Source organism: Haliotis cracherodii, unplaced genomic scaffold (genome assembly GCF_022045235.1).
Source record: "Haliotis cracherodii isolate W230 unplaced genomic scaffold, xgHalCrac1.p SCAF_3, whole genome shotgun sequence".
NCBI classification, from domain to species: domain Eukaryota; kingdom Metazoa; phylum Mollusca; class Gastropoda; order Lepetellida; family Haliotidae; genus Haliotis; species Haliotis cracherodii.
Window position 1 is genome coordinate 51078293 of NW_027266286.1, and position 13580 is coordinate 51091872.

The 13580-nt window shown below is 44.1% G+C and overlaps 3 protein-coding genes and 5 non-coding genes across 8 annotated transcripts; 5 read left to right on the forward strand and 3 right to left on the reverse strand.

The window, feature by feature from the left end:
• Positions 1–60: 60 nt before the first annotated feature.
• LOC139476122 (5S ribosomal RNA) lies at positions 61–179 on the forward strand. Its single transcript, XR_011654051.1, has one exon. It is a non-coding gene; the product is annotated as a 5S ribosomal RNA (ribosomal RNA).
• Positions 180–1402: 1223 nt separating this feature from the next.
• On the reverse strand, positions 1403–1966 carry LOC139476026 (histone 24-like). Its single transcript, XM_071259267.1, has one exon. It carries the CDS (start codon positions 1964–1966, stop codon positions 1403–1405), a length of 564 nt encoding a protein of 187 aa, XP_071115368.1.
• A 1106-nt stretch (positions 1967–3072) lies between these two features.
• On the forward strand, positions 3073–3191 carry LOC139476124 (5S ribosomal RNA). The gene has a single exon (XR_011654053.1). It is a non-coding gene; the product is annotated as a 5S ribosomal RNA (ribosomal RNA).
• Positions 3192–4414: 1223 nt separating this feature from the next.
• On the reverse strand, positions 4415–4978 carry LOC139476027 (histone 24-like). The gene has a single exon (XM_071259268.1). The coding sequence runs from the start codon at positions 4976–4978 to the stop codon at positions 4415–4417; it is 564 nt and encodes a 187-aa protein (XP_071115369.1).
• Positions 4979–6084: 1106 nt separating this feature from the next.
• Positions 6085–6203, forward strand: LOC139476175 (5S ribosomal RNA). The gene has a single exon (XR_011654096.1). It is a non-coding gene; the product is annotated as a 5S ribosomal RNA (ribosomal RNA).
• Positions 6204–9096: 2893 nt separating this feature from the next.
• Positions 9097–9215, forward strand: LOC139476176 (5S ribosomal RNA). The gene has a single exon (XR_011654097.1). It is a non-coding gene; the product is annotated as a 5S ribosomal RNA (ribosomal RNA).
• Positions 9216–10438: 1223 nt separating this feature from the next.
• Positions 10439–11002, reverse strand: LOC139476064 (histone 24-like). The gene has a single exon (XM_071259304.1). The coding sequence runs from the start codon at positions 11000–11002 to the stop codon at positions 10439–10441; it is 564 nt and encodes a 187-aa protein (XP_071115405.1).
• A 1106-nt stretch (positions 11003–12108) lies between these two features.
• LOC139476177 (5S ribosomal RNA) lies at positions 12109–12227 on the forward strand. Its single transcript, XR_011654098.1, has one exon. It is a non-coding gene; the product is annotated as a 5S ribosomal RNA (ribosomal RNA).
• Positions 12228–13580: the final 1353 nt, after the last annotated feature.

Genomic DNA, 13580 nt, shown 5'->3' on the forward strand with positions numbered 1-13580 from the left:
GCAATGTCTTTTTACCAATGTGCGGTGTGTATATGTAGCTAAAGTTTGCCGATAAGCATTGTCTACGGCCATACCACGTTGAAAACACCGGTTCTCGTCCGATCACCGAACTTAAGCAACGTCGGGCCCGGAGAGTACTTGGATGGGTGACCGCCTGGGAACACCGGGTGCAGTAGACATTTTTGCTATGCGATTCCCACTTTTTTCTTTTTCGACCATAAGGTGCACTTGCCTCATTCACATCTGATGTAATCATACACTTTTATTTCCTTGTAAATGGACCCACTCATGCATGTCTGCTCAAAGACATAGCTGCCAGCCATGTATTCTTACATACCTTTACAGAAAGGACTTTTCCACTATACATGTGATCATATTCAGTTGTCAGTTCACCCAACTCGTCAACTATTCTGAAGGCATGTACGTCCTTTTCGCCACATAAAGGTGTTTGCGTGCACCGATAATTGACTATTTTACTTACTTTCTTACTTTCAAAGCATGAATATATAATATATACATGTAAAATCATAATGTTGTTCGTGTTAAGTCTCGGCTCACATCTCTTTGCCTACACAGATAAGAAAAGGAGAAAGAGTTAGATCGTACAGAGCGCCTGTCAATAGGAGTTCACTGGCTTGCTGCTGGAAAATGTATTTTGAAAGCTGTGAGCAAGCTGATCACTGTTGACACGCTTTAAAAATATGGAAAAAAACGATGCGACTGTGTGATAAACCAGCTATTTTATGTTCCCCGTTCTAGCTGATCGCTTGCAAACGTACTTTAGACTTATTAGAAAGGATTTCCATACATTTCTCTCGCCATACAACAGGTAGATGTGACATGTTGCAGGTAGGGGGCTAGGCGAAACGCACACGACCAAGGGCGCACAACTCTTGGCGCTCTATATGAAAAGTCGTGCATAGGCGAGGCGTGTGTCGGTAAAACACCCCGCGGATGTCTGGCCCTTATCGCCGTTTTACACCTTTGAACACAACGTGCATGTGCAGCTACACACATAGGAAGTCTGCACTCAAGGATATTATATCTATCAACGACACTAATCGCCTCACTTTCCAACAGACACCCATTTTGGGGGTTAATAAACAAGCATAACAACAGTCATTAGTGTGAAGACACACTACCCCCCACCCCCACCCCAACACACACACACAATAAAATCCCTGACGTACCTTTATCATCATCACATATGCGTGTTATGTGCGTTGCTGCTACGTTATCTCTGTTACCACAAGAACCTGCACTTTATTTCTGCTATACTGCTAATATAAATATTTATTGTTTTGTTATCAGTGTTTTCAAGTTTTCTTTTGGGGTATTTGGATGGCCCTGAAAAGGGCCTTTGGACCACAGAAATGTGGAGCGAAGGCGTGACAATGAGAGCTTAAGCCTTCTTTGGCTTGGCTGCCTTCTTCTTGGGGGTCTTGACCTTCTTGGGTTTGGCTGCTGCCTTCTTGGGTGTCTTCGCCTTCTTGGGCTTGGCTGCAGCCTTCACCTTCTTTGGTGACTTAGCGGCCTTCTTAGTGGCTGTTTTGGGTTTCTTGGCAGCAGCTGGCTTCTTGACTTTCTTGGGGGATTTGGCAGCCTTCTTTGGTTTGGCAGCTGCCTTAGCCTTCTTGGGTTTTTCGGCTTTCTTTGCCTCGCCAAGACGGAATGATCCAGCGGCTCCAGTTCCCTTTGATTGCTTCAGTGCGCCGTTCTTGACTCCATTTTTCAAAGCAGTCTTGATGCGAGCATTGATGGCCACCTGGTTGTCACCAACCTTGTAGTTGGCCAAGATGTATTTCAGAACAGCCTGTCGGGAAGAACCACCCCTCTCCTTCAGGGATGAAATAGCTTTCTTGATCATCTCCAAATAGGTAGGATGTGCGGCAGCCTTCTTAGGCTTGGCAGCAGCCTTCTTCTTGGGAGTCTTGACAGCAGCGGGGGCAGCAGCAGCATCAGCCATAGTGGTAAGTTTGAGTGGTAAAAATTCACGTCAGCTACGAGAGAAGCACAGAGAGCGAATGACACTTCCCCACAGACGGCCCGGCTGATACTCCGGAGGCGCGGACGTCGGAGGAGACACCTTGCTTGTTGTGGCTGATAGCTGCACGCTTACAAGCGCGTGTGCTTTTTCGTGTATTTGTATCCGAATAATCACTTCTTAATCAAGGAAAGTTTCAATTTCAACAACACAGTTAGGTAGTAAAAACATTTGGCTACATTTCGGTTACAATAGCAACACTCACGGGTGAAGTTCAAAGCCACACGTGATGTTTCCAATGAAGCGACCCAGTCTAAATTGTAGACATCGCTACTTTCAAAAGCACATTTTTAGCCTTGAGACTCAAGTTTTTGCATTTTAAACCTTGCCTGTCAATTCTCAATATATCTAACTATGAAAGTAAAACACAACACTCATCAGTATTGTCTATGATAAGCTAGAACAAGCGTTCAAACAACGACAATGAAGCACGTTTTTCTGACGACTTCGCCATTTTGCAACAGAAAACATTTGACAGTATATTTCTGGAAACATAATTTTGGTCACTTCAATAAAGTTGAAACTAACTTTGTCATAACAAGTAAGTAACGGGGATTTTACTTTCAGGAAAACAGTCTACTAAGACGAGGATCTCGGGACACAAGCACTTAGGGCGCGAAGCCCCGAACAGTAACATATATACATAGGTGTTTAGATCACTCGATCGGTCGTCACAGATTAAGTCTTTTTGCCTGTCTTAATAGCACGATATTAGTAGGGGTCTTCGTCGTTTGGATGTTAATATTACCAGAACAATATAGGCTACCATGCATCAACGAAAAGTGAATGTTTCAGACGAGAGGCCGGATCGAGTGAGCGAGTGTGCCGGGCCTCGTGTTAAACAGTGATCACATGTTTTTACAACGGCTAGATTTTGTAGATTTTAATCCCTGTAAATATACATCATAAATCAACAAACACAACATGTCTACTGAACCCGCTGAAAACGCGAGCATGCTGTTTTCATGGCAATGTCTTTTTACCAATGTGCGGTGTGTATATGTAGCTAAAGTTTGCCGATAAGCATTGTCTACGGCCATACCACGTTGAAAACACCGGTTCTCGTCCGATCACCGAACTTAAGCAACGTCGGGCCCGGAGAGTACTTGGATGGGTGACCGCCTGGGAACACCGGGTGCAGTAGACATTTTTGCTATGCGATTCCCACTTTTTTCTTTTTCGACCATAAGGTGCACTTGCCTCATTCACATCTGATGTAATCATACACTTTTATTTCCTTGTAAATGGACCCACTCATGCATGTCTGCTCAAAGACATAGCTGCCAGCCATGTATTCTTACATACCTTTACAGAAAGGACTTTTCCACTATACATGTGATCATATTCAGTTGTCAGTTCACCCAACTCGTCAACTATTCTGAAGGCATGTACGTCCTTTTCGCCACATAAAGGTGTTTGCGTGCACCGATAATTGACTATTTTACTTACTTTCTTACTTTCAAAGCATGAATATATAATATATACATGTAAAATCATAATGTTGTTCGTGTTAAGTCTCGGCTCACATCTCTTTGCCTACACAGATAAGAAAAGGAGAAAGAGTTAGATCGTACAGAGCGCCTGTCAATAGGAGTTCACTGGCTTGCTGCTGGAAAATGTATTTTGAAAGCTGTGAGCAAGCTGATCACTGTTGACACGCTTTAAAAATATGGAAAAAAACGATGCGACTGTGTGATAAACCAGCTATTTTATGTTCCCCGTTCTAGCTGATCGCTTGCAAACGTACTTTAGACTTATTAGAAAGGATTTCCATACATTTCTCTCGCCATACAACAGGTAGATGTGACATGTTGCAGGTAGGGGGCTAGGCGAAACGCACACGACCAAGGGCGCACAACTCTTGGCGCTCTATATGAAAAGTCGTGCATAGGCGAGGCGTGTGTCGGTAAAACACCCCGCGGATGTCTGGCCCTTATCGCCGTTTTACACCTTTGAACACAACGTGCATGTGCAGCTACACACATAGGAAGTCTGCACTCAAGGATATTATATCTATCAACGACACTAATCGCCTCACTTTCCAACAGACACCCATTTTGGGGGTTAATAAACAAGCATAACAACAGTCATTAGTGTGAAGACACACTACCCCCCACCCCCACCCCAACACACACACACAATAAAATCCCTGACGTACCTTTATCATCATCACATATGCGTGTTATGTGCGTTGCTGCTACGTTATCTCTGTTACCACAAGAACCTGCACTTTATTTCTGCTATACTGCTAATATAAATATTTATTGTTTTGTTATCAGTGTTTTCAAGTTTTCTTTTGGGGTATTTGGATGGCCCTGAAAAGGGCCTTTGGACCACAGAAATGTGGAGCGAAGGCGTGACAATGAGAGCTTAAGCCTTCTTTGGCTTGGCTGCCTTCTTCTTGGGGGTCTTGACCTTCTTGGGTTTGGCTGCTGCCTTCTTGGGTGTCTTCGCCTTCTTGGGCTTGGCTGCAGCCTTCACCTTCTTTGGTGACTTAGCGGCCTTCTTAGTGGCTGTTTTGGGTTTCTTGGCAGCAGCTGGCTTCTTGACTTTCTTGGGGGATTTGGCAGCCTTCTTTGGTTTGGCAGCTGCCTTAGCCTTCTTGGGTTTTTCGGCTTTCTTTGCCTCGCCAAGACGGAATGATCCAGCGGCTCCAGTTCCCTTTGATTGCTTCAGTGCGCCGTTCTTGACTCCATTTTTCAAAGCAGTCTTGATGCGAGCATTGATGGCCACCTGGTTGTCACCAACCTTGTAGTTGGCCAAGATGTATTTCAGAACAGCCTGTCGGGAAGAACCACCCCTCTCCTTCAGGGATGAAATAGCTTTCTTGATCATCTCCAAATAGGTAGGATGTGCGGCAGCCTTCTTAGGCTTGGCAGCAGCCTTCTTCTTGGGAGTCTTGACAGCAGCGGGGGCAGCAGCAGCATCAGCCATAGTGGTAAGTTTGAGTGGTAAAAATTCACGTCAGCTACGAGAGAAGCACAGAGAGCGAATGACACTTCCCCACAGACGGCCCGGCTGATACTCCGGAGGCGCGGACGTCGGAGGAGACACCTTGCTTGTTGTGGCTGATAGCTGCACGCTTACAAGCGCGTGTGCTTTTTCGTGTATTTGTATCCGAATAATCACTTCTTAATCAAGGAAAGTTTCAATTTCAACAACACAGTTAGGTAGTAAAAACATTTGGCTACATTTCGGTTACAATAGCAACACTCACGGGTGAAGTTCAAAGCCACACGTGATGTTTCCAATGAAGCGACCCAGTCTAAATTGTAGACATCGCTACTTTCAAAAGCACATTTTTAGCCTTGAGACTCAAGTTTTTGCATTTTAAACGTTGCCTGTCAATTCTCAATATATCTAACTATGAAAGTAAAACACAACACTCATCAGTATTGTCTATGATAAGCTAGAACAAGCGTTCAAACAACGACAATGAAGCACGTTTTTCTGACGACTTCGCCATTTTGCAACAGAAAACATTTGACAGTATATTTCTGGAAACATAATTTTGGTCACTTCAATAAAGTTGAAACTAACTTTGTCATAACAAGTAAGTAACGGGGATTTTACTTTCAGGAAAACAGTCTACTAAGACGAGGATCTCGGGACACAAGCACTTAGGGCGCGAAGCCCCGAACAGTAACATATATACATAGGTGTTTAGATCACTCGATCGGTCGTCACAGATTAAGTCTTTTTGCCTGTCTTAATAGCACGATATTAGTAGGGGTCTTCGTCGTTTGGATGTTAATATTACCAGAACAATATAGGCTACCATGCATCAACGAAAAGTGAATGTTTCAGACGAGAGGCCGGATCGAGTGAGCGAGTGTGCCGGGCCTCGTGTTAAACAGTGATCACATGTTTTTACAACGGCTAGATTTTGTAGATTTTAATCCCTGTAAATATACATCATAAATCAACAAACACAACATGTCTACTGAACCCGCTGAAAACGCGAGCATGCTGTTTTCATGGCAATGTCTTTTTACCAATGTGCGGTGTGTATATGTAGCTAAAGTTTGCCGATAAGCATTGTCTACGGCCATACCACGTTGAAAACACCGGTTCTCGTCCGATCACCGAAGTTAAGCAACGTCGGGCCCGGAGAGTACTTGGATGGGTGACCGCCTGGGAACACCGGGTGCAGTAGACATTTTTGCTATGCGATTCCCACTTTTTTCTTTTTCGACCATAAGGTGCACTTGCCTCATTCACATCTGATGTAATCATACACTTTTATTTCCTTGTAAATGGACCCACTCATGCATGTCTGCTCAAAGACATAGCTGCCAGCCATGTATTCTTACATACCTTTACAGAAAGGACTTTTCCACTATACATGTGATCATATTCAGTTGTCAGTTCACCCAACTCGTCAACTATTCTGAAGGCATGTACGTCCTTTTCGCCACTTAAAGGTGTTTGCGTGCACCGATAATTGACTATTTTACTTACTTTCTTACTTTCAAAGCATGAATATATAATATATACATGTAAAATCATAATGTTGTTCGTGTTAAGTCTCGGCTCACATCTCTTTGCCTACACAGATAAGAAAAGGAGAAAGAGTTAGATCGTACAGAGCGCCTGTCAATAGGAGTTCACTGGCTTGCTGCTGGAAAATGTATTTTGAAAGCTGTGAGCAAGCTGATCACTGTTGACACGCTTTAAAAATATGGAAAAAAACGATGCGACTGTGTGATAAACCAGCTATTTTATGTTCCCCGTTCTAGCTGATCGCTTGCAAACGTACTTTAGACTTATTAGAAAGGATTTCCATACATTTCTCTCGCCATACAACAGGTAGATGTGACATGTTGCAGGTAGGGGGCTAGGCGAAACGCACACGACCAAGGGCGCACAACTCTTGGCGCTCTATATGAAAAGTCGTGCATAGGCGAGGCGTGTGTCGGTAAAACACCCCGCGGATGTCTGGCCCTTATCGCCGTTTTACACCTTTGAACACAACGTGCATGTGCAGCTACACACATAGGAAGTCTGCACTCAAGGATATTATATCTATCAACGACACTAATCGCCTCACTTTCCAACAGACACCCATTTTGGGGGTTAATAAACAAGCATAACAACAGTCATTAGTGTGAAGACACACTACCCCCCACCCCCACCCCAACACACACACACAATAAAATCCCTGACGTACCTTTATCATCATCACATATGCGTGTTATGTGCGTTGCTGCTACGTTATCTCTGTTACCACAAGAACCTGCACTTTATTTCTGCTATACTGCTAATATAAATATTTATTGTTTTGTTATCAGTGTTTTCAAGTTTTCTTTTGGGGTATTTGGATGGCCCTGAAAAGGGCCTTTGGACCACAGAAATGTGGAGCGAAGGCGTGACAATGAGAGCTTAAGCCTTCTTTGGCTTGACTGCCTTCTTCTTGGGGGTCTTGACCTTCTTGGGTTTGGCTGCTGCCTTCTTGGGTGTCTTCGCCTTCTTGGGCTTGGCTGCAGCCTTCACCTTCTTTGGTGACTTAGCGGCCTTCTTAGTGGCTGTTTTGGGTTTCTTGGCAGCAGCTGGCTTCTTGACTTTCTTGGGGGATTTGGCAGCCTTCTTTGGTTTGGCAGCTGCCTTAGCCTTCTTGGGTTTTTCGGCTTTCTTTGCCTCGCCAAGACGGAATGATCCAGCGGCTCCAGTTCCCTTTGATTGCTTCAGTGCGCCGTTCTTGACTCCATTTTTCAAAGCAGTCTTGATGCGAGCATTGATGGCCACCTGGTTGTCACCAACCTTGTAGTTGGCCAAGATGTATTTCAGAACAGCCTGTCGGGAAGAACCACCCCTCTCCTTCAGGGATGAAATAGCTTTCTTGATCATCTCCAAATAGGTAGGATGTGCGGCAGCCTTCTTAGGCTTGGCAGCAGCCTTCTTCTTGGGAGTCTTGACAGCAGCGGGGGCAGCAGCAGCATCAGCCATAGTGGTAAGTTTGAGTGGTAAAAATTCACGTCAGCTACGAGAGAAGCACAGAGAGCGAATGACACTTCCCCACAGACGGCCCGGCTGATACTCCGGAGGCGCGGACGTCGGAGGAGACACCTTGCTTGTTGTGGCTGATAGCTGCACGCTTACAAGCGCGTGTGCTTTTTCGTGTATTTGTATCCGAATAATCACTTCTTAATCAAGGAAAGTTTCAATTTCAACAACACAGTTAGGTAGTAAAAACATTTGGCTACATTTCGGTTACAATAGCAACACTCACGGGTGAAGTTCAAAGCCACACGTGATGTTTCCAATGAAGCGACCCAGTCTAAATTGTAGACATCGCTACTTTCAAAAGCACATTTTTAGCCTTGAGACTCAAGTTTTTGCATTTTAAACCTTGCCTGTCAATTCTCAATATATCTAACTATGAAAGTAAAACACAACACTCATCAGTATTGTCTATGATAAGCTAGAACAAGCGTTCAAACAACGACAATGAAGCACGTTTTTCTGACGACTTCGCCATTTTGCAACAGAAAACATTTGACAGTATATTTCTGGAAACATAATTTTGGTCACTTCAATAAAGTTGAAACTAACTTTGTCATAACAAGTAAGTAACGGGGATTTTACTTTCAGGAAAACAGTCTACTAAGACGAGGATCTCGGGACACAAGCACTTAGGGCGCGAAGCCCCGAACAGTAACATATATACATAGGTGTTTAGATCACTCGATCGGTCGTCACAGATTAAGTCTTTTTGCCTGTCTTAATAGCACGATATTAGTAGGGGTCTTCGTCGTTTGGATGTTAATATTACCAGAACAATATAGGCTACCATGCATCAACGAAAAGTGAATGTTTCAGACGAGAGGCCGGATCGAGTGAGCGAGTGTGCCGGGCCTCGTGTTAAACAGTGATCACATGTTTTTACAACGGCTAGATTTTGTAGATTTTAATCCCTGTAAATATACATCATAAATCAACAAACACAACATGTCTACTGAACCCGCTGAAAACGCGAGCATGCTGTTTTCATGGCAATGTCTTTTTACCAATGTGCGGTGTGTATATGTAGCTAAAGTTTGCCGATAAGCATTGTCTACGGCCATACCACGTTGAAAACACCGGTTCTCGTCCGATCACCGAAGTTAAGCAACGTCGGGCCCGGAGAGTACTTGGATGGGTGACCGCCTGGGAACACCGGGTGCAGTAGACATTTTTGCTATGCGATTCCCACTTTTTTCTTTTTCGACCATAAGGTGCACTTGCCTCATTCACATCTGATGTAATCATACACTTTTATTTCCTTGTAAATGGACCCACTCATGCATGTCTGCTCAAAGACATAGCTGCCAGCCATGTATTCTTACATACCTTTACAGAAAGGACTTTTCCACTATACATGTGATCATATTCAGTTGTCAGTTCACCCAACTCGTCAACTATTCTGAAGGCATGTACGTCCTTTTCGCCACATAAAGGTGTTTGCGTGCACCGATAATTGACTATTTTACTTACTTTCTTACTTTCAAAGCATGAATATATAATATATACATGTAAAATCATAATGTTGTTCGTGTTAAGTCTCGGCTCACATCTCTTTGCCTACACAGATAAGAAAAGGAGAAAGAGTTAGATCGTACAGAGCGCCTGTCAATAGGAGTTCACTGGCTTGCTGCTGGAAAATGTATTTTGAAAGCTGTGAGCAAGCTGATCACTGTTGACACGCTTTAAAAATATGGAAAAAAACGATGCGACTGTGTGATAAACCAGCTATTTTATGTTCCCCGTTCTAGCTGATCGCTTGCAAACGTACTTTAGACTTATTAGAAAGGATTTCCATACATTTCTCTCGCCATACAACAGGTAGATGTGACATGTTGCAGGTAGGGGGCTAGGCGAAACGCACACGACCAAGGGCGCACAACTCTTGGCGCTCTATATGAAAAGTCGTGCATAGGCGAGGCGTGTGTCGGTAAAACACCCCGCGGATGTCTGGCCCTTATCGCCGTTTTACACCTTTGAACACAACGTGCATGTGCAGCTACACACATAGGAAGTCTGCACTCAAGGATATTATATCTATCAACGACACTAATCGCCTCACTTTCCAACAGACACCCATTTTGGGGGTTAATAAACAAGCATAACAACAGTCATTAGTGTGAAGACACACTACCCCCCACCCCCACCCCAACACACACACACAATAAAATCCCTGACGTACCTTTATCATCATCACATATGCGTGTTATGTGCGTTGCTGCTACGTTATCTCTGTTACCACAAGAACCTGCACTTTATTTCTGCTATACTGCTAATATAAATATTTATTGTTTTGTTATCAGTGTTTTCAAGTTTTCTTTTGGGGTATTTGGATGGCCCTGAAAAGGGCCTTTGGACCACAGAAATGTGGAGCGAAGGCGTGACAATGAGAGCTTAAGCCTTCTTTGGCTTGGCTGCCTTCTTCTTGGGGGTCTTGACCTTCTTGGGTTTGGCTGCTGCCTTCTTGGGTGTCTTCGCCTTCTTGGGCTTGGCTGCAGCCTTCACCTTCTTTGGTGACTTAGCGGCCTTCTTAGTGGCTGTTTTGGGTTTCTTGGCAGCAGCTGGCTTCTTGACTTTCTTGGGGGATTTGGCAGCCTTCTTTGGTTTGGCAGCTGCCTTAGCCTTCTTGGGTTTTTCGGCTTTCTTTGCCTCGCCAAGACGGAATGATCCAGCGGCTCCAGTTCCCTTTGATTGCTTCAGTGCGCCGTTCTTGACTCCATTTTTCAAAGCAGTCTTGATGCGAGCATTGATGGCCACCTGGTTGTCACCAACCTTGTAGTTGGCCAAGATGTATTTCAGAACAGCCTGTCGGGAAGAACCACCCCTCTCCTTCAGGGATGAAATAGCTTTCTTGATCATCTCCAAATAGGTAGGATGTGCGGCAGCCTTCTTAGGCTTGGCAGCAGCCTTCTTCTTGGGAGTCTTGACAGCAGCGGGGGCAGCAGCAGCATCAGCCATAGTGGTAAGTTTGAGTGGTAAAAATTCACGTCAGCTACGAGAGAAGCACAGAGAGCGAATGACACTTCCCCACAGACGGCCCGGCTGATACTCCGGAGGCGCGGACGTCGGAGGAGACACCTTGCTTGTTGTGGCTGATAGCTGCACGCTTACAAGCGCGTGTGCTTTTTCGTGTATTTGTATCCGAATAATCACTTCTTAATCAAGGAAAGTTTCAATTTCAACAACACAGTTAGGTAGTAAAAACATTTGGCTACATTTCGGTTACAATAGCAACACTCACGGGTGAAGTTCAAAGCCACACGTGATGTTTCCAATGAAGCGACCCAGTCTAAATTGTAGACATCGCTACTTTCAAAAGCACATTTTTAGCCTTGAGACTCAAGTTTTTGCATTTTAAACCTTGCCTGTCAATTCTCAATATATCTAACTATGAAAGTAAAACACAACACTCATCAGTATTGTCTATGATAAGCTAGAACAAGCGTTCAAACAACGACAATGAAGCACGTTTTTCTGACGACTTCGCCATTTTGCAACAGAAAACATTTGACAGTATATTTCTGGAAACATAATTTTGGTCACTTCAATAAAGTTGAAACTAACTTTGTCATAACAAGTAAGTAACGGGGATTTTACTTTCAGGAAAACAGTCTACTAAGACGAGGATCTCGGGACACAAGCACTTAGGGCGCGAAGCCCCGAACAGTAACATATATACATAGGTGTTTAGATCACTCGATCGGTCGTCACAGATTAAGTCTTTTTGCCTGTCTTAATAGCACGATATTAGTAGGGGTCTTCGTCGTTTGGATGTTAATATTACCAGAACAATATAGGCTACCATGCATCAACGAAAAGTGAATGTTTCAGACGAGAGGCCGGATCGAGTGAGCGAGTGTGCCGGGCCTCGTGTTAAACAGTGATCACATGTTTTTACAACGGCTAGATTTTGTAGATTTTAATCCCTGTAAATATACATCATAAATCAACAAACACAACATGTCTACTGAACCCGCTGAAAACGCGAGCATGCTGTTTTCATGGCAATGTCTTTTTACCAATGTGCGGTGTGTATATGTAGCTAAAGTTTGCCGATAAGCATTGTCTACGGCCATACCACGTTGAAAACACCGGTTCTCGTCCGATCACCGAAGTTAAGCAACGTCGGGCCCGGAGAGTACTTGGATGGGTGACCGCCTGGGAACACCGGGTGCAGTAGACATTTTTGCTATGCGATTCCCACTTTTTTCTTTTTCGACCATAAGGTGCACTTGCCTCATTCACATCTGATGTAATCATACACTTTTATTTCCTTGTAAATGGACCCACTCATGCATGTCTGCTCAAAGACATAGCTGCCAGCCATGTATTCTTACATACCTTTACAGAAAGGACTTTTCCACTATACATGTGATCATATTCAGTTGTCAGTTCACCCAACTCGTCAACTATTCTGAAGGCATGTACGTCCTTTTCGCCACTTAAAGGTGTTTGCGTGCACCGATAATTGACTATTTTACTTACTTTCTTACTTTCAAAGCATGAATATATAATATATACATGTAAAATCATAATGTTGTTCGTGTTAAGTCTCGGCTCACATCTCTTTGCCTACACAGATAAGAAAAGGAGAAAGAGTTAGATCGTACAGAGCGCCTGTCAATAGGAGTTCACTGGCTTGCTGCTGGAAAATGTATTTTGAAAGCTGTGAGCAAGCTGATCACTGTTGACACGCTTTAAAAATATGGAAAAAAACGATGCGACTGTGTGATAAACCAGCTATTTTATGTTCCCCGTTCTAGCTGATCGCTTGCAAACGTACTTTAGACTTATTAGAAAGGATTTCCATACATTTCTCTCGCCATACAACAGGTAGATGTGACATGTTGCAGGTAGGGGGCTAGGCGAAACGCACACGACCAAGGGCGCACAACTCTTGGCGCTCTATATGAAAAGTCGTGCATAGGCGAGGCGTGTGTCGGTAAAACACCCCGCGGATGTCTGGCCCTTATCGCCGTTTTACACCTTTGAACACAACGTGCATGTGCAGCTACACACATAGGAAGTCTGCACTCAAGGATATTATATCTATCAACGACACTAATCGCCTCACTTTCCAACAGACACCCATTTTGGGGGTTAATAAACAAGCATAACAACAGTCATTAGTGTGAAGACACACTACCCCCCACCCCCACCCCAACACACACACACAATAAAATCCCTGACGTACCTTTATCATCATCACATATGCGTGTTATGTGCGTTGCTGCTACGTTATCTCTGTTACCACAAGAACCTGCACTTTATTTCTGCTATACTGCTAATATAAATATTTATTGTTTTGTTATCAGTGTTTTCAAGTTTTCTTTTGGGGTATTTGGATGGCCCTGAAAAGGGCCTTTGGACCACAGAAATGTGGAACAGAAATGTGGAGCGAAGGCGTGACAATGAGAGCTTAAGCCTTCTTTGGCTTGACTGCCTTCTTCTTGGGGGTCTTGACCTTCTTGGGTTTGGCTGCTGCCTTCTTGGGTGTCTTCGCCTTCTTGGGCTTGGCTGCAGCCTTCACCTTCTT